Consider the following 21,261-nt stretch of genomic DNA (forward strand, 5'->3'; position numbering starts at 1 on the left):
GCACAGTGCTCCTTGGGATGTTTAAAGCTTGGGAAATATTTTTGTATCCAAATCCGGCTTTAAACTTCTCCACAACAGTATCTCGGACCTGCCTGGTGTGTTCCTTGTTCTTCATGATGCTCTCTGCGCTTTAAACGGACCTCTGAGACTATCACAGAGCAGGTGCATTTATACGGAGACTTGATTACACACAGGTGGATTCTATTTATCATCATTAGTCATTTAGGTCAACATTGGATCATTCAGAGATCCTCACTGAACTTCTGGAGAGAGTTTGCTGCACTGAAAGTAAAGGGGCTGAATAATTTTGCACGGTCAATTTTTCCGTTTTTTATTTGTTAAAAAAGTTTGAAATATCCAATAAATTTCGTTCCACTTCATAATTGTGTCCCACTTGTTGTTGATTCTTCACAAAAAAATTACAGTTTTATATCTTTATGTTTGAAGCCTGAAATGTGCCAAAAGGTCGAAAAGTTCAAGGGGGCCGAATACTTTCGCAAGGCACTGTAAAAGTCAGGATGGACATGCACTTTTCATAAACCCTTAAAACATTGGAAATAACTTCAAAACAATTGTATCCTTTTGTGTGGGTTGTATTACCAACATAAATGATCACACACATAATAATATAACAAACAACGAGCTCTGGTTCCTCAAGAAAAGTTCCGTACCTCGGGCCTAAAAGGGCCTAAAAGAGTCCAGCCCGGTAAATGAGTTCAGTGAACTCAAGTGACCTTATTCACGCAATGTTTGTCCATTCATAAAGTGTAGCGTAAACCCAGTCTCAATCATACAATCAAAATGTCAAACTCTTTTACCAAACAAGCATAAAGTGTATAAAATCTCAGTAAGTCTTCAACTACAACTGACCACATAAATCATCACGGTATACATCACACTAAAACAAATGAAATATGGTATGCAAAATAGTTGTAGTCAATCGGTCAGTTAGACAATCCAATCTGCCAACAGATCTCCAGCAGAGAAAGGCCACGAAGAACCAGAGGAGAGCAACTAAGATGTGTAGTCCAAAGGAAGCAATGAGTGGATCCGATCCTGGTTAAACTTGAGACAAGGCTACAAAGCACACTTTTAAATACAACAAAACAAACGGAGTAAAGAAGCTTCGGAACTGAGGGTTGAACACATCCTCGTTCACACCACCATTCACAACCCCCTTTTGCGCAGCTGATGCTGGCTATTTCATTGGGAATTTAAGGGGAAGCACTGAGACAGTTCAGACAAATTCAGAGCCGTCACAACATGCACAGGTATATTGGCCTTGGCTTTGATTGGGTGCATCTAGGAGCCCCTGATATTTTCTGATCATTCCATGAGTGCCTTTTTTACAGGGAAGACAATATGCTGGATGAGTACTCATTTGTATGTATAGCCAATGCACTTACATACTCTGTTTAGCGCCTCTTTTTATTCATGTGGTGAACCAGACTGTATTTGAATTGAAGAAGGTGAATACACACAGTGATCCGCAGGGCACTGCTCTGCATAGTTCTTAAAAAGTTCACCCTCTTTAGTCATTCCACTTGAATCTAGTAGACAAACAAACAAGCACACTGTGGCATACATTACAACGATATGACAAAACAGAAATAGGGGTAATATACAGTATAATGTCTGTTGGCATAATGGCCAGCAATGTGTGTTTACATAAGGTAGTTGCATATTCAAATTATTGTAACATTTACAGGTAATTTGTTAGGGCTGAATCAATCAGCTGCTGTAAGACACGTTTCACTTCCCCATTTAGTGTTCTAGAACAAATACACAATACTCGGCATACCTTTCATCCAGGATATCTAGTAACTAGATCAAAATGATTCGCTAATCATTCTTCATTGTGGAATTTGTTTCCACTCAGGCACAGTGGCATGCAACCAAGTATAACCCAGTCTCTGATTGTCTGTGTCACTTCCAGTTATCTCGTGTGGGGACCTCCCCTCTCCTCCCTATGGCAACAAGATAGGAACCCTGATTACGTTTGGCGCCACAGCGATCTTCATGTGTAATACGGGCTACACACTGGTTGGGTCACATGTGAGGGAATGTGGGGCCAACGGGCTCTGGAGTGGAGTGGAAACCAAGTGTCTTGGTACAGTATAAATGGTTTTCTAATGCTTAAGTTCTTTATTTTCTCATCCCGGACGAGCCCCAAAATTGTATCATCCTAGATGAGTCCCCAAGTTTATGATCTTGTAAGAGCCCCAAATGGGCTAGCACATCTTTATGGTTTTCACATCATTATGCCAGGTTACAGTTGTGTTTACAGTTTCAAACTCTTGAAGGTCATGATTTCTCTTCAATTACCAGCGTCCCAAATTCTATGTAGGGAACTTTATATATTGATAATTCTATCCATGAGTTTTAATCCAACCCCAGCAGTCAACTCCAAAATGTCAGTTAAAAATGAAGATATACCACCCCTCATTATTATCAATTAGATTATTGAGTAGATAAAATTATTGAGGCATTTCCCCCAAAAAATACATTAATTATTGGGGGAGGAAAGGATCAAATACATTTCTGTGTTACAGTATATATTCTTATGTGTCAAAGTGACAAATGGTTATTACAGTCATGAGAATATTTGAAAAGATTTGTGTTAGGGAATGTAACGGGCGTCGTAAGGATTAGACCAAGGTGCAGCGGGAATGGGTATACTCATCTTCTTTATTAAATCAAAAGAAGGGAAAAACAAACAAATCACGTATACAAAACAATGAACAACACTAAACAGCCCTGTCAGGTGCACAGACAAAACAGGAGACAACTACCCACAAATCCCATAGAAAAAAAACACCCCTTTTAAATAAGACCTTCAATTAGAAGCAACGAGGACCAGCTGCTTCCAATTGAAGGTCAACCCCATTAACTAAACATAGAAATCGAAAGACTAGACTGAACATAGAAAAACACTAACCTAGAACATAGACCAAAAACCCCGGAACACTGTAAACAAATACCCCTCTTACATAATAACATAGCCCAACAAACCCCGAACCACATAAAACAAACACCCCCTGCCACGTCCTGACCAAACTACAATAACAAAATACCCCTTTACTGATCAGGACGTGACAGGGAATAAGAAGAAAGTTTACGTAACAAATCTACTTTTTCATGCCAATCCATACTAATGTTTGACAATTTTACGTTTTATCTAACTGAAAATATTATGCAAATATTTGGTTTATTATCCCTTATAGCTGGCCACTGTGACTCCCCTGATCCAATCATCAATGGTCATATCAGTGGAGATGGCTCCAGTTATCGTGACACTGTTGTCTATCAGTGCAACCTGGGCTTTCGCCTTATTGGAACGTCGGTTCGGATCTGTCAACAGGACCACAGATGGTCTGGACAAGCTCCTGTTTGTGTTCGTAAGTGCAATAACTTTAGTTTTTTTAATTGTTCCTATCGATTCTCCCTTAACAATCAGAGATGTACAGGAATTCTCCCCCTTATGTGGTGGGCCGAAGCTTAAAAACGTGAAGCTGATCGATCCTTGTCAAGGGAGGAGCTGATTTTTTTTTTATGACAGTAAAACATTCTTATGATGACTAACATTTGTTGTCACCTTCAGTTCTTGCACAACTTCTCATAAAAAGTATACTTCAACACTGTCTTCTCAGGCAAATTTGCCAAACTGCTGAACTTGGAACCAATCAGAACTCCTGTATATTCCCCATGTGATGAAGGCAGCCAATAGCCTGCTTCTATATAAAATGTAAACGCAGCCTCACGTGTGTGATGAAATAAGATAAATATCTGTTTGAGTGCACTTGAAATGTTCCACTGGGCACAGACTTCAATTCAATGTTTTCAGTATTCCACGTTGGTTCATTGTAATTTCATTGAAATGACTTGGAAACAATGTTGATTCAACCAGTCTGTGCCCAGGGGGATGCAGCATGCAATACAAATTGTCTTGATCGTTTGAAGAAGTAACTTCGGTAATCACACGCCAGGCCTGGTATTCATAGATGACTTTGAAAAGGCTTTTGTCACACCCTGATCTGTTTCACCTGTCTTGGTGATTGTTTCCACCCACCTCCAGGTGTCTCCTGTTTTCCCCATTAGTCCCCAGTGTATTTATCCCTGTGTTTCCTGTCTCTCTGTGCCAGTTCGTCTTGTTTTGCCAAGTCAACCAGCATTTGTCCTAGCTCCTGTTTTTCCCAGTCTTTTTCCCAGTCTTTTTCCTAGCCCTCCTGATTTTGACCCTTGCCTGTCCTGATGCCGAATCCGCCTGCTTGACCACTCTGCCTGTTCTGACCCCGAGCTTGCCTATCCCCTTGTACTGTTTGGACTAGGACCTGTTCACTGAACCCCTGCCTGTCCTGACCTCGAGCCTGCCTATGCCCTGGTACTGTTTGGACTCTTACCTGGTTTATGAACTCTTGTCTGTCCCCGATCTGCCTTTTGCCTACCCCTTTTGGTGTAATAAATATCGGAGCTCAACCATCTGTCTGCTGTGTCTACATTTGGGTCTCGCCTTGTGCCCTTATAGCTTTTGATAAAGTAAGACTGGAATTTATATATACAGCGCATTCTGAAAGTTTTTAGACCCCTTGACTTACACATTTTGTAACATTACAGCCTTATTCTAAAATGGATTAAATACAATTTTTTCCTCATCAATCTACATACAATACCCCATAATGTCAAAGCGAAAACAGGTTTAGACAATTTTTCAACCTTTTTTTAAAAATAAATAAATATTACATAAATATTTAGATCCTTTGCTATGAGACTCGAAATTGAGCTCAGATGCATCCTGTTTCCATTGATCATCCTTGAGATGTTTCTACAACTTGATTGGAGTACACCTGTAGTAAATTCAATTGATTGGACATGATTTGGAAAGGCACACACCTGTCTATATAAGGTCCCACAGTTGACAGTGCATGTCAGAGCAATTGTCCGTAGAGCTCCGAGACATGACTGTGTCGAGGCACAGATCTGGGGAAGAGTACCAAGACATTTCTGCAGCATTGGAGGTCCCCAAGAATGCAGTGGCCTCCATCATTCTTAAATGGAAGACGTTTGGCACCACCAAGACTTTCTACAGCTGGCTGCCAGGCTAAACTGAGCAATCGGGGGGGAGAGCCTTGGTCAGGGAGGTGACCAACAACCTGATGGTCTGTCTGACAGAGCTCCAGAGTTCTTCTGTGGAGATGGGAGAACCTTCCAGAAGGAGAACCATCTCTGCAGAACTCCACCAATCAGCGCTTTATGGTAGTGGCAAGATGGAAGCCACTCTACAGTAAAAGGAACCTGACAGCCCGCTTGAAGTTTGCCAAAAGACACTTAAAGGACTCTGACCATGAGAAACAACATTATCTGGTCTGATGAAACCAAGATTAAACTATTTGGCCTGAACTATTTGGCGTGCCAAGCGTCACGTCTGGAGGAATCCTGGCACCATCCCTACGGTGAAGCATGGTGGTGGAAGCATCATGCTGTGGCTTTGGGACAAGTCTCTGAATGTCCTTGAGTTGCCCAGCCAGAGCCCGGACTTGAACCCGATCGAACATCTCTGAAGAGACCTGAAAATAGCTGTGCAGCGACGCTCCCCATCCAATCTGACAGAGCTTGAGAGGATCTGCGAGAAGAATGGGAGATACTCCTCAAACAGTACCCGCAAAACACCAGTCTCAATGTCAACAGAGGTGACTCTCCGGGATGGTTGTCTTCTAGGCAGAGTTGCAAAAAAATATCTCAGACACGCCAATCTAAAGAAAATATTAAAATGGGCAAAATAACACAAACACTGGACAGAGGAACTCTGCCTGGAAGGCCAACATCCCGAATTCAGCCCTCCACTGTTGACGTTGAGACTGGTGTTTTGCGGGTACTATTTAATGAAGCTGCCAGTTGAGGACTTGTGAGGTGTCTGTTTCTCAAACTAGACACTAATGTACTTGTCCTCTTGCTCAGTTGTGCACCGGGGCCTCTCACTTCTCTTTCTATTCTGGATAGAGCCAGTTTGCGCTGTTCTGTGAAGGGAGTAGGACACAGCGTTGCACGAGATCGTCAGTTTCTTGGCAATTTCTCACATGGAATAGCCTTCATTTCTCAGAACAAGAATAGACTGACGAGTTTCAGAAGAAATCTCTTTGTTTCTGGCCATTTTGAGCCTGTATTTGAACCCATAAATGCTGATGCTCCAGATATTCAACTAGTCTAAAGAAGGCCAGTTGTATTGCTTCTTAAATCAGAACAACAGTTTTCAGCTGTGCTAACATAATTGCAAAAGGGTTTTCTAATGATCAATGAGCCATTTAAAATTATAAACTTGGATTAGCTAACACAATGTGCCATTGGAACACAGGAGTGATGGTTGCTGATAATGGGCCTCTGTATGCCTATGTAGATATTCCATGAAAAGAAAGTCAGCCGTTTCCAGCTACAATAGTAATTTACAACATTAAACATGTCTACACTGTATTTCTGATCCATTTGATGTTATTTTAATGGACAAAAAGTGTGCTTTTCTTTAAAAAAACAAGGGCATTTCTTAGTGACCCCAAACTTTTGAATGGTAGTGTGTATATATACAGTACCATTCAAAAGTTTGGACACACCTACTCATTCTAGGGTTTTTCTTAATTTTATTCTACATTGTAGAATAGTAGTGAAGACATCAAAACTATGAAATAACACCTATGGAATCATGTAGTAACCAAAAAAGTGTTCTACAAAATAGCCACCCTTTGCCTTGAAGACAGCTTATAACACTTTGCATTCTCTCAACCAGCTTCACCTGAAATGCATTTTTCCCCCACATATGCTGAAGACTTGTTGGATGATTTTCTTCACTCTGCGGTCCAACTCACCCCAAACCATCTCAATTGAGTTGAGATCAGGTAATTTTGGAGGATAGGTCATCTGATGCAGCGCGCCATCACTCTCCTTCTTTGTCAAATAGCCCTTACGCAGCCTGTAGGTGTGTTTTGTGTCATTGTCCTGTTGAAAAACAAATGATCGTCCCACTAAGTGCAAACCAGATGGGATGGCGTATCGCTGCAGAATGCTGTGGTACAAATGCTGGTTAAGAGTGCCTTGAATTCTAAATAAATCACTGTCAGTGTCACCAGCAAAGCACCCCCACACCATCACAACTCCTCCTCCATGCTTCACAGTGGGAACCACACATGCAGGGATCATCTGTTCACCTACTCTGTGTCTCACAAAGACATGGCGGTTGGAACGAAAAATCTCACATTTTGAGTCATCAGATCAAAGGACAGATTTCCAACAGTCTAATGTCCATTGCTCAGGTTTCTTGTCCCAAGCAAATCTGTTCTTCTTCTTGGTGTCCTTTAGTAGTGGTTTCTTTGCAGGAATTCCACTATGAAGGCCTGATTCACACAGTCTCCTCTGAACAGTTGAGGTTGCGATATGTCTGTTACTTGAACTCTTTAAAGCATTTATTTGGGCTGCAATTCCTGAGGCTGGTATATCTAATGAACTTATCCTCTGCAGCAGAAGTAACTCTGGGTCTTCCTTTCCTGTGGCGATCCTCATTAGAGCCAGTTTAATCATAGCGCTTGATGGTTTTTGCGACTGCATTTGAATAAACTTTCAAAGTTCTTAATGTTCCGTATTGACTGACCTTTATGCTTAAAATGACGATGGACTGTCGTTTCTCTTTGCTTATTTGAGCTGTTCTTGCCATAATATGGACTTGGTCTTTTACCAAACAGGGCTATCTTCTGTATACCTCCCCTACCTTGTCACAACACAACTGATTGGCTCAAACACATTAAGAAGCAAATATTCCACAAATGAACTTTTAACAAGGCACACCTGTTAATTGAAATGCATTCCAGGTGGGTACATCATGAAGCTGGATGAGAGAATGCCAAGAGTGTACAAAGCTGTCATCAAGGCAAATGGTGACTACTTTGAAGAATTTGAAATATATTCCATATGTGTTATTTCATAGTTTTGATCTCTTCACTATTATTCTACAATGTAGAAAATAGTAAAAATAAAGAGAAACCCTGGAATGAGTAGGTGTGTCCAAACTTTTGACTTTTACTGTATACAGTTGAAGTCAGAAGTTTACATACACTTAAGTTGGAGTCATTAAAACTTGTTTTTCAACCGCTCCACAAATTTCTTGTTAACCACTATAGTTTTGGCAAGTCGGTTAGGACATCTACTTTGTGCATGACACAAGTAATTTTTCCAACGATTGTTTACAGACAGATTATTTCACTTATAATACACTGTATTACAATTCCAGTGGGTCAGAAGTTTACATACACTAAGTTGACTGTGCCTTTAAACAGCTTGGAAAATTCCAGAAAACGATGTCATGGCTTTAGAAGCTTCTGATAGACTAATTGACATTTATGTCAATTGGAGGTGTACCTGTGGATGTATTTCAAGGCCTACATTCAAACTCACTGCCTCTTTGCTTGACATCATGGGAAAATCAAAAGAAATCAGCCAAGAACTCAGAAAAAGAAATGTAGACCTCCACAAGTCTGGTTCATCCTTGGGAGCAATTTCCAAATGCCTGACGGTACCACGTTAATCTATACAAACAATAGTACGCAAGTATAAACACCATGGGACCACGTAGCCGTCATACCGCTCAGGAAGGAGACGTGTTCTGTCTCCAAGAGATGAACGTACTTTGGTGCGAAAAGTGCAAATCAATCCCAGAACAACAGCAAAGGACCTTGTGAAGATGCTGGAGGAAACAGGTACAAAGGTATCTATATCCACAGTACAACAAGTCCTATATCGAGCCAGTGCTCCAAAGCCAGACTACGGTTTGCAACTGCACATTGGGACAAAGATCGTACTTTTTGGAGAAATGTCCTCTGGTCTGATGAAACCAAAATAGAACTGTTTGGCCATAATGACCATCATTATGTTTGGAGGAAAAATGGGGAGGCTTGCAAGCCGAATAACACCATCCCAACCGTGAAGCCCGGGGGTGGCAGCATCATGTTGTGGTGTGCTTTGCTGTAGGAGGGACTGGTGCACTTCACAAAATACATGGCATCATGAGGAAGGAAAATGATGTGGATACATTGAAGGAACATCTCAAGACATCAGTCAGGAAGTTAAAGCTTGGTCGCAAATGGGTCTTCCAAATGGACAATGACCCCAAGCATACTTCCAAAGTTGTGGCAAAATGGCTTAAGGACAACAAAGTCAAGGTATTGGAGTGGCCATCACAAAGCCCTGATCTCAATCCTGTAGAAGATTTGTGGGCGAAACTGAAAAAGAGTGTGCGAGCAAGGAGGCCTAGAAACCTGACACCACCTCTGTCAGGAGGAATGGGCCAAAATTCACCCAACTTGTTGTGGGATGCTTGTGGAAGGCTTCGTGAAACATTTGACCCAAGTCAAACAATTTAAAGGCAATGCTACCAAATACTAATTGAGTGTATGTAACCTTCTGACCCACTGGGAATGTGATGAAAGAAATAAAAGCTGAAATAAATCATTCTCTCTACTATTATTCTGACATTTTCACATTCTTAAAATAAAGTGGTGATCCTAACTGACCTAAAACAGGGAATTTTTACTAGGATTAAATGTCAGGAATTGTGAAACTGAGTTTAAATGTATTTAGCTAAGGTAAGCTTCCGACTTCAACTGTATATATTTTATATATTTACAAAAACATATATGGGGGATTGAAAATGATGCACACAATTACATTGATTGAAGCCACAATATATCTGCAATATTAAAGCTGATCCACCCTCTAAAAAAAGAATAATAATTAATAATCACATGCTGTCAACGGCATCAAAAATGTAAGTTGTATTCCAACTTGTCATGAGCATCCATTTTAAACAGTTGTATTTGTTATGTTCTCTATGTATCCCTTTTGAATTATTGTTGTGTGTTCTTTTTTACTCACCTTATATGCCCTATGGGAGATACCATACCTGCCTGCGTTAAACAGTATTTATGTTAGCTCACGAACTTGAGGAGAGTGTAACGGGCGTCGTATAGAGGGGACCAAGGCGCAGCGTGTTGAGTGCTCATATTGCATTCTAATGAAATCGAACACTTAGACAAATAAACAAAACGACAGCCAACAGTTCTGTCAGGTTACACAAACGAAACAGAAAACAACTACCCATGAAAACCAAGTGGGAAAAGGCTGCCTAAGTATGGCTTCCAATCAGAGACAGCGATAGACAGCTGCCTCTGATTGGAAACCATACCCGGCCAAAACATAGAAACAAAAACATAGAATGCCCAGCCCCTATCACACCCCGACCTAACTAAACAGAGAAAAAAACAGTTCTCCTAGGTCAGGGCGTGACAGTCCCCCCCCCCAAAGTGTGCAGACTCCCGGACGCAAACCTCAACCTATAGGGGAGGGTCCGGGTGGGCATCTGTACTTGGCGGCGGCTCTGGTTCGGGGCATAGCACCCCCACCGCCCGCTGATCCCCCGCTTCTGTGTCTCCTGAGGAACCAGACCATGGATCATCGCTGGAGGCTTTGGAACGTCAACCGCCGCCGAAGACTCTGGGCTGCGGACCGTCGCCGAAGACTCGGGGCTGCGGACCGTCGCCGAAGACTCGGGGCTGCGGAGCGTCGCCGGAGGCTCCGGACTGGGGAGCGTCGCTGCAGGCTCCGCGCCATGGATCATCCCTACAGGCTTCTTGCCATGGATCATCCCTACAGGCTCCAGACCATGGATCATCCCTACAGGCTCCAGACCATGGATCATCCCTACAGGCTCCAGACCATGGATAATCCCTACAGGCTCCAGACCATGGATAATCCCTACAGGCTTCTTGCCATGGATTATCCCTACAGGCTCCGGGCCATGGATTACCTCTGGAGGCTTCATGCCATGGAACATTCCTACAGCCTCCGGGCCATGGATCATCACTGGAGGCTTCGTGCCATGGATCATCGCTACCGGCTTCGGACCATAGATTATCACTGGAGGCTTTTCTCGTGGAGCTGAAACGGGTCTCACTGGACTGGAGAGACGTACTGAGGACCAGGTGTGCAGAACTGGCACAGGGCATACTGGATCGTGGAGGCGCACTGGAGGGAGAGTGCGAGGAGCAGGCACCGGACGTACTGGGCTATGGAGGCGCACTGGAGGGAGAGTGCGAGGAGCAGACACCTGCTCACCACGATAAGCACGGGGAGTTGGCTCAGGTTTCACCCCTGGCCCCGCCAAACTACCCTGTGTGCCCCCCAAAAAAAAAAAAAATTGGGGGCTGCCTCTCCTTTGTTGCCGTGCTTGTTCCTCATAGTATCGCCGTTCCGCTCTCGCTGCCTCTATCTCCCCTTGCGGATGGCGATACACCCCAGGCCTTGTCCAAGTTCCTGCCCCATCCAGGATTTCTTCCCAGGTCCAGTCCTCCTGACCACGCTGCTTGGTCCAATGGGCGTCGTATAGAGGGGACCAAGGCGCAGCGTGTTGAGTGCTCATATTGTATTCTAATGAAATCGAAAACACTTAGACAAATAAACAAAACGACAGCCAACAGTTCTGTCAGGTTACACAAACTAAACAGAAAACAACTACCCACAAAAACCAAGTGGGAAAAGGCTGCCTAAGTATGGCTTCCAATCAGAGATAACGATAGACAGCTGCCTCTGATTGGAAACCATACCCGGCCAAAACATAGAAACAAAAACATCGAATGCCCACCCCCTATCACACCCCGACCTAACTAAACAGAGAAAAAACAGTTATCCTAGGTCAGGGCGTGACAGAGAGATGTAGCTAGTACACCCAAGCAGTTTCTAAAGAATTTAGATAGTCTTGTTCGTCTACATAACAGCATTTTCTCTTGAAATCGGAGTTCCTGAAGTTTCCCAACCATAGGCCAGTTGGAGTATGAATGTGAATATACAGTGGTGGTTTAAATGATTAGGCTAACTTTCCTACTAACCTTGTGAAAGTTGTTGGTGCCTAATTCTTGACAATCCATTATTTTACTAATAACAACAACTGAGTTTGCTAAATTATTTTGCCTAATTGATTTTGGTAGCTAGCGTCAGACTACAACGTTGAAGTTACAAACACTTAATAACAATAATTTGGACAATAGATTCCAAAAATGTATTACAAAGAAGAAAAAAGCTTGCTACCTAGCCATAAAATAAATACATTTAAACTTACCCACCATGATAGCTAACAGCTGGGCTTCTTTGGTGGACATTGCCGAAGTGGTAATGTGGTTAAGCACGTCGTGATTGACATACAACACGGCCCATGTGAGCTGTCACCAACGAACCAGTGTAGAGAATACTGGTCTATGAAAACCTCATGTTAGAAGAAACAGGTCCCACCACCAAGAACTCCTGCTCTCTCTCTCTCCATGCTTGCAAATCGCTGTTTACACATAGGGCGCTATGTGCGCTGGTAGGGCGCTAAAGCAGTGTCAAAAGTCTGAGCGTGCAAAATTGACATGCACATTTTTCCATGTTCACAACTCATCAGTTACATGTTCGAGAATGTATTTACAACTACAGATTATTCTTTCATGTTCACAACTTATCCTTAAGTACAGAAAATGTGATTGGCAGATGTGATCAACAGAGATGGTACCTGGATAGTACACGAGTTTTGATTGGTTTACTGTTAAGTACTTGGCAGAGTTTGCCTGTTCAGCTAGCGAACATAAAAGTAAGAATTTTTAACTTCTTTGGGATAGGGGGCAGTATTTGCATGGCCGGATAAAAAAACGTACCTGATTTAATCTGGTTACTACTCCTGCCCAGAAACTAGAATATGCATATAATTAGTAGATTTGTATAGAAAACACTCTAACGTTTCTAAAACTGTTTGAATGGTGTCTGTGAGTATAACAGAACTCATATGGCAGGCCAAAACCTGAGAAGATTCCATACAGGAAGTGCCCTGTCTGACAATTTGTTGTCCTTCTGTTGCATCTCTATCAACATTACAGCATCTGTGCTGTAACGTGACACTTTCTAAGGCTTCCATTGGCTCTCTAAAGCCGCCAGAAAGTGGAATGGGGTGTCTGCTGTCTCTGGGCAAAGTACAGCAGCTCTGTTTGTGAGTGGTCAGCCTGGGGACAGTGAGACTGGAGATGCGCGTGCACGAGAGTCCTCCATTTTTTTCTTTCAGCCTTTGAATGAATACAACGTTGCCCGGTTGGAATATTATCGCTATTTTACGAGAAAAATAGCATAAAAATTGATTTTAAACAGCGTTTGACATGCTTCGAAGTACGGTAATGGAATATTTTGAAATTTCTTGTCACGAAATGCGCTCGCGCGTCACCCTTCGGATAGTGACCTGAACGCACGAATTTGGATACAACTATGGATTATTTGGAACCAAAACAACATTTGTTGTTGAAGTAGAAGTCCTGGGAGTGCATTCTGACGAAGAACAGCGAAGGTAATCCAATTTTTCTAATAGTAATTCTGAATTTAGTGAGCCCCAAACTTGGTGGGTGTCAAATTAGCTAGCCTGTGATGGCCGAGCTATGTACTCAGAATATTGCAAAATGTGCTTTCGCCGAAAAGCTATTTTAAAATCGGACACCGCGATTCCATAAAGGAGTTCTGTATCTATAATTCTTAAAATAATTGTTATGTATTTTGTCAACGTTTATCATGAGTAATTTAGTAAATTCACCGGAAGTTTTCGGTGGGTATGCTAGTTCTGAACATCACATGCTAATGTAAAAAGCAGATTTTTGATATAAATATGAACTTGATTGAACAAAACATGCATGTATCGTATAACATAATGTCCTAGGAGTGTCATCTGATGAAGATCATCAAAGGTAAGTGCTGCATTTAGCTGTGGTTTGGGTTTATGTGACATATATGCTTGCTTGGAAAATGGCTGTGTGATTATTTGTGCCTATGTACTCTCCTAACATAATCTAATGTTTTGCTTTCGCTGTAAAGCCTTTTTGAAATCAGACAATGTGGTTAGATTAACGAGAGTCCTATCTTTAAAATGGTGTAAAATAGTTGATTGTTTGAGAAAATTGAATTGTGGTATTTTAGTTGATTTTGTATTTCGCACCGTGCAATGCCATTGGCTGTTGGCTAGGGGTTCCGCAGGCGGAACGGGGTTCCGCTAGCGGAACGTCTATCCTCAACAGGTTTTAAAAACATTTGCCATAATTGACATTGCCAACAAATGGAAATGTGTTCAGAAGAAAGAAATATACACAGTATGTAAAACCCAGCTCCTCCCTCACCAGAGATCGATCACCTCGAAAACTAGAGCAGATTCGATGCTTCGGCCCATTACCTACTTTAAATGTCTGTACCAAACTATTTTTGCTCTCCCTTGGCTACCTCAAATGTTTTCATAGCCATTACCTGCGGTCACCCTGGAAACCCAACAAATGGTCGAACTAACGGCAGCGAGTTCAACCTGAACGATGTTGTAAACTTCACCTGCAGCAAAGGATATCTGTTGCATGGTGCCTCAAGAGCCCAGTGCAGGATGAATGGACATTGGAGCAACCCTCTTCCAGTCTGTAGAGGTAAGACACAGTAACAAATACATCCAAATGAATCACCTCTTAGGGCAACATACAGTAAATCCATTGTTTTTGTAAGAATTGCTCAAGCTTAGTAAATCTGGTTGGGAATCATTGATGAACAGCAATATTGAAACCTTGTCTCTGATTTTCAAGCAAATTTAAGTTAGGACTGAGACTGGATCACTCAACACCTCTTGAAAAGCCATTCTGGTGTCTATGACATAACTTTTGTTTTTATTGTCCCGCTGAAAAATAACATTCTATACCAGGGTTAGGTTTTCAAAAGACTGAAGCGGGTTTTCCTCTAACTTTTTACCTGGGCTTTGCTCCTTTCATATTTATTTTGATCCTGACAAACTACACAGTACCTGCCTGTGACATGCATACCCATGACATGATGCAGCCGCAATGCTTGAAAATACTACCGACTGTATATCAATTTAATTTGTGGGTAAAGTGCATTCTTTATTTTGTATTACTAGTCTGTGCACGTCATTGTCTGTGCATTCATCTTACCCACTGTGTATTAGGTGATTTCCTGTTCCAGTGAGGTGATTTCAAATTCTAATGTAAAGTAACAAACCATATTACATGACAACATATTTTCTGACAAAGTAGGTACATGTAGGCAATCTTTGCAGATCAGTAATTAATCTGGTTATGTGCTTAAGGAATGGTAAAATTGACTTTAACAGTTATCCAGGACATCTTGTGCTGTGGCTTTGACCTGGTTTCAACTATTTTCCAGTTTACAGGTCAAATAATGATGGATTTTGGTTTATATCCCCTCTTTGGAATGAATGAAGAATAAAACAAGTGTAGTGGTAGTGTGACAGAATTTGCCCAATTTATGTAAAAATCACCTATGGATGAATTTTCACTTTCAGATTATACACTGCTCAAAAAAATAAAGGGAACACTTAAACAACACATCCTAGATCTGAATGAAAGAAATAATCTTATTAAATACTTTTTTCTTTACATAGTTGAATGTGCTGACAACAAAATCACACAAAAATAATCAATGGAAATCCAATTTATCAACCCATGGAGGTCTGAATTTGGAGTCACACTCAAAATTAAAGTGGAAAACCACACTACAGGCTGATCCAACTTTGATGTAATGTCCTTAAAACAAGTCAAAATGAGGCTCAGTAGTGTGTGTGGCCTCCACGTACCTGTATGACCTCCCTACAACGCCTGGGCATGCTCCTGATGAGGTGGGGGATGGTCTCCTGAGGGATCTCCTCCCAGACCTGGACTAAAGCATCCGCCAACTCCTGGACAGTCTGTGGTGCAACGTGGCGTTGGTGGATGGAGCGAGACATGATGTCCCAGATGTGCTCAATTGGATTCAGGTCTGGGGAATGGGCGGGCCAGTCCATAGCATCAATGCCTTCCTCTTGCAGGAACTGCTGACACACTCCAGCCACATGAGGTCTAGCATTGTCTTGCATTAGGAGGAACCCAGGGCCAACCGCACCAGCATATGGTCTCACAAGGGGTCTGAGGATCTCATCTCGGTACCTAATGGCAGTCAGGCTACCTCTGGCGAGCACATGGAGGGCTGTGCGGCCCCCCAAAGAAATGCCACCCCACACCATGACTGATCCACCGCCAAACCGGTCATGCTGGAGGATGTTGCAGGCAGCAGAACGTTCTCCACGGTGTCTCCAGACTCTGTCACGTCTGTCACGTGCTCAGTGTGAACCTGCTTTCATCTGTGAAGAGCACAGGGCGCCAGTGGCGAATTTGGCAATCTTGGTGTTCTCTGGCAAATGCCAAACGTCCTGCACGGTGTTGGGCTGTAAGCACAACCCCAACCTGTGGACGTCGGGCCCTCATACCACCCTCATGGAGTCTGTTTCTGACCGTTTGAGCAGACACATGCACATTTGTGGCTTGCTGGAGGTCATTTTGCAGGGCTCTGGCAGTGCTTCTCCTGCTCCTCCTTGCACAAAGGCGGAGGTAGCGGTCCTGCTGCTGGGTTGTTGCCCTCCTACGGCCTCCTCCACGTCTCCTGATGTACTGGCCTGTCTCCTGGTAGCGCCTCCATGCTCTGGACACTACGCTGACAGACACAGCAAACCTTCTTGCCACAGCTCGCATTGATGTGCCATCCTGGATGAGCTGCACTACCTGAGCCACTTGTGTGGGTTGTAGACTCCGTCTCATGCTACCACTAGAGTGAAAGCACTGCCAGCATTCAAAAGTGACCAAAACATCAGCCAGGAAGCATAGGACCTGAGAAGTGGTCTGTGGTCCCCACCTGCAGAACCACTCCTTTATTGGGGGTGTCTTGCTAATTGCCTATAATTTCCACTTGTTGTCTATTCCATTTGCACAACAGCATGTGACATTTATTGTCAATCAGTGTTGCTTCCTAAGTGGACAGTTTGATTTCACAGAAGTGTGATTGACTTGGAGTTACATTGTGTTGTTTAAGTGTTCCCTTTATTTTTTGAGCAGTGTATATATCACTATCAGATTAAACGTTCTCTAAAGACCAAATGCTTAAGTCAATAATCACATTCATTTGTATGGAAATAATAGTTCTCCATGCTGAAAAATTCAGGTACAACTAGGAAAAAATAAAGTTGCATTTGTAAAGAAAATATCCTCATACACCTGCCACAACAATGGTCAGTCACTTCCTCACTCAATCCATTGAGTGTACTTATAGTATGTCAGTGTGCTCCCTGCTACCGACATTGTTCTATTTCATTTTGTAAGCTAATCTGCACTTTCCACACATTCACCCAGGGTTCCTGTAGTATAGCCTTCCAACAATCACCTCAAGAGGGTTACCCCAATAAGGTTTTCTATTATAGGCAAGGAACACGCCAATAAATCTAATTTTATTAGTCACATGCGCTGAATACAACATGCTTACTTACGAGCCCCTAACCAACAATGCAGTTATAAAATAAAAAAAATAAAAAATGTAACAGGTAATTAAAGAGCAGCAGTAAAATAACAATAGCGAGACTATATACAGGGGGGTACCGGTACAGAGTCAATGTGCGAAGGCACCGGTTAGTCGAGGTAATATGTACATGTAGGTAGAGTTATTAAAGTGACTATGCATAGCTAAAAACAGAGAGTAGCAGCGGTGTAAAAGGGAGGGGGGGCAATGCAAATAGTCTGGGTAGGCATTTGATTAGATGTTCAGGAGTCTTATGGCTTGGGGTAGAAGCTGTTTAGAAGCCTCTTGGACCTAGATTTGGCGCTCAGGTACCGCATGCCATGCGGTAGCAGAGAGAACAGTTTATGACTAGGGTGGCTGGAATCTTTGACAATTTTTAGGGTCTTCCTCTGACACCAACTGGTATAGAGGTCCTGGATGGCAGGAAGCTTTGCCCCAGTGATGTACTGGGCCGTACGCACTACCCTCTGTAGCGCCTTGTGGTCAGAGGCCGCACGTTTTTCATACCAGGCAGTGACGCAACCAGTCAAGATGCTCCCAATGGTGCAGCTGTAGAACATTTTGAGGATCTGAGGACCCATGGCAAATCTTTTCAGTCTCTTGAGGGGGAATAGGTGTTGTCGTGCCCTCTTCACGACTGTCTTGGTGTGCTTGGACCATGTTAGTTTGTTGTTGATGTGGACACCAAGGAACTTGATGCTCTCAACCTGCTCCACTACAGTCCCGTCGATAGGAATGGGGACGTGCTCGGTCCTCTTGTTCCTGTAGTCCACAATCATCTCCTTTGTCTTGATCACGTTGAGGGAGAGGTTGTTGTCCTGGCACCACACGGCCAGGTCTCTGACCTCCTCCCTATAGGCTGTCTCGTCATTATCGGTGATCAGGCCTACCACTGTTGTGTCATCAGCAAACCTAATGAGGGTGTTGGAGTCGTGTCTGGCCGTGCAGTCATGAGTGAACAGGGAGTACAGGATGGGACTGAGCACCCACCCCTGAGGGGCCCCTGTGTTGAAGATCAGCGTGGTGGATGTGTTGTTACCTACCTTTACCACATGGGGCGGCACGTCAGGAAGTCCAGGATCCAGTAGCAGAGGGAGGTGTTTAGTCCCAGGGTCCTTAGCTTATTGATTAGTTTTTTAGGGCACTATGATGTTGAACTCTGAGCTGTAGTCAATTAATAGCATTGTCACATAGGTGTTCCTTTTATCCAGGTTGGAAAGGGCAGTGTGGAGTGCAATAGAGATTGCAGCATCTGTGGATCTGTTAGGGTGGTTTGCAAATTGGTGATGGTCTAGGGTTTCTGGGATATTGGTGTTGATGTGAGCCATGACCAGCCTTTCAAAGCACTTCACAGCTACAGACGTGAGAACTACGGGTCAGTAGTCATTATTATTTCACCATTATTTAACCAGGTTGGCCTTTATGAGAACAAAGTTCTCATTTACAACTGCGACCTGGCCAAGATAAAGCAAAGCAGTGTGACACAGACAACAACACAGAGTTACACATGGAGTAAGCAATAAACAAGCCAATAACACAATAAACAAGTCATTGACACAGTAGAAAAAAAGAAAGTGTATATATACAGTGTGTGCAAAAGGCATGAGGAGGTAGGCAATAAATAGGCCATAGGAGCGAATAATTACAATTTAGCAGATTAACACTGGAGTGATAAATGAGCATATGATGATGTGCAAGTAGAAATACTGGTGTGCAAAAGAGCAGACAGTAAATAAAATAAAAACAGTATGGGCATGAGGTAGGTAGAGTGGGTGGGCAATTTACAGATGGACTATGTACAGCTGCAGCGATCGGTTAGCAGCTCAGGTAGCTGATGTTTAAAGTTGGTGAGGGAAATAAAAGTCTCCAACTTCAGTGATTTTTGCAATTCGTTCCAGTCACTGGCAGCAGAGAACTGGAAGGAAGGGCGGCCAAATGAGATGTTGGCTTTGGGGATGATCAGTGAGATATACCTGCTGGAACGTGTGCTACGGGTGGGTGTTGTGATCTTGACCAGTGAACTGAGATAAGGTGGAGCTTTACCTAGCATAGACTATAGATGACCTGGAGCCAATGGGTCTGGCGACGAATATGTAGCGAGGGCCAGCCGACTAGAGCATACAGGTCGCAGTGGTGGGTGGTATAAGGTGATTTGGTAACAAAACGGATGGCACTGTGATAGACTGCATCCAGTTTGCTGAGTAGAGTAATGGAAGCTATTTTGTAGATGACATCGCCAAAGTCGAGGATTGGTAGGATAGTCCGTTTTACTAGGGTAAGTTTGGCGGCGTGAGTGAAGGAGGCTTTGTTGCGAAATAGAAAGCCGATTCTAGATTTGATTTTGGATTGGAGATGTTTAATATGAGTCTGGAAGGAGAGTTTACAGTCTAACCAGACACCTAGGTATTTATAGTTGTCCACATATTCTAGGTCGGAACCGTCCAGGGTGGTGATGCTAGTCGGGCGGGCAGGTGCGGGCAGCGAACGGTTGAAAAGCATGCATTTGGTTTTACTAGCGTTTAAGAGCAGTTGAAGGCCATGGAAGGAGTGTTGTATGGTATTGAAGCTCGTTTGGAGGTTTGTTAGCACAGTGTCCAAGGAAGGGCATGAAGTATACAGAATGGTGTCGTCTGCGTAGAGGTGGATCAGGGAATCGCCCGCAGCAAGAGTGACATCATTGATATACACAGAGAAAAGAGTCGGCCCGAGAATTCAACCCTGTGGTACCCCATAGACTGCCAGACGTCCGGACAACAGGCCCTCAGATTTGACACACTGAACTCTGCAAAGTAGCTGGTGAACCAGGCGAGGCAGTCATTAGAAAAACCAAGGCTATTGAGTCTGCCGATAAGAATACGGTGATTGACAGAGTCGAAAGCCTTGGCCACGTCGATGAAGACGGCTGCACAGTACTGTCTTTTATCGATGGCGGTTATGATATCGTTTAGTACCTTGAGTGTGTCTGAGGTGCACCCGTGACCGGCTCAGAAACCGGATTGCACAGCAGAGAAGGTACGGTGGGATTCGAAATGGACAGTGATCTGTTTATTAACTTGGCTTTCGAAGACTTTAGATAAGCAGGGCAGGATGGAAATAGGTCTGTAACAGTTTGGGTCTAGGGTGTCACCCCCTTTGAAGAGGGGGATGACCGCGGCAGCTTTCCAATCTTTAGGGATCTCGGACGATATGAAAGAGAGGTTGAACAGACTAGTAATAGGGGTTGCAACAATGTAGGCAAATAATTTTAGAAAGAGAGGGTCCAGATTGTCTAGCTCAGCTGATTTGTACGGGTCCAGGTTTTGCAGCTCTTTCAGAACATCTGCTCTCTGGATTTGGGTGAAGGAGAAGCTGGAGAGGTTTGGCAGGTTACCTTAGTGTTTTTTGGCACGGACTATGGTAGTCTGCTTAAAACATGTTGGTATTACAGACTCGGACAGGGAGAGGTTTAAAATGTCAGTGAATACACTTGCCAGTTGGTCAGCGCGTGCAATGAGTATACATCCTGGTAATCCGTCTGGCCATGCGGCCTTGTGAATGTTGACCTGTTTAAAGGTTTTACTCACATCGGCTGCAGAGAGCGTGATCACAGTCTTCCAGAACAACTGGTGCTCTGATGCATGTTTCAGTGTTATTTGCCTCGAAGCGAGCATCTAAGTTTTTTAACTCGTCTGGTAGGCTCATGTCACTGGGCAGCTCTCAGCTGTGCTTCCCTTTGTAATCTGTAATGGTTTGCAAGCCCTGCCACATCCGACGAGAGTCAGAGCCGGTGTAGTACGATGCGATCTTGGTCCTGTATTGGCGCTTTGCCTGTTTGATGGTTCGTCAGAGGGC

At 43.3% G+C, this 21,261-nt stretch overlaps 1 protein-coding gene across 1 annotated transcript in view; it reads left to right on the forward strand.

Annotated features, from left to right (window-relative positions):
- LOC106612532 (CUB and sushi domain-containing protein 1) overlaps positions 1-21,261 on the forward strand; it is a 556,683-nt gene that overhangs the window by 503,973 nt on the left and 31,449 nt on the right. Inside the window, exons 52-54 of the mRNA XM_014213739.2 lie at positions 1,937-2,110; positions 3,225-3,398; positions 14,331-14,504. Coding sequence (XP_014069214.2) covers positions 1,937-2,110; positions 3,225-3,398; positions 14,331-14,504 — 522 coding nt within the window. The remainder of the gene's footprint in view (positions 1-1,936; positions 2,111-3,224; positions 3,399-14,330; positions 14,505-21,261) is intronic.

The sequence above is a fragment of the Salmo salar genome, chromosome ssa01, assembly GCF_905237065.1.
Source record: "Salmo salar chromosome ssa01, Ssal_v3.1, whole genome shotgun sequence".
Classification (NCBI taxonomy): Eukaryota; Metazoa; Chordata; class Actinopteri; order Salmoniformes; family Salmonidae; genus Salmo; species Salmo salar.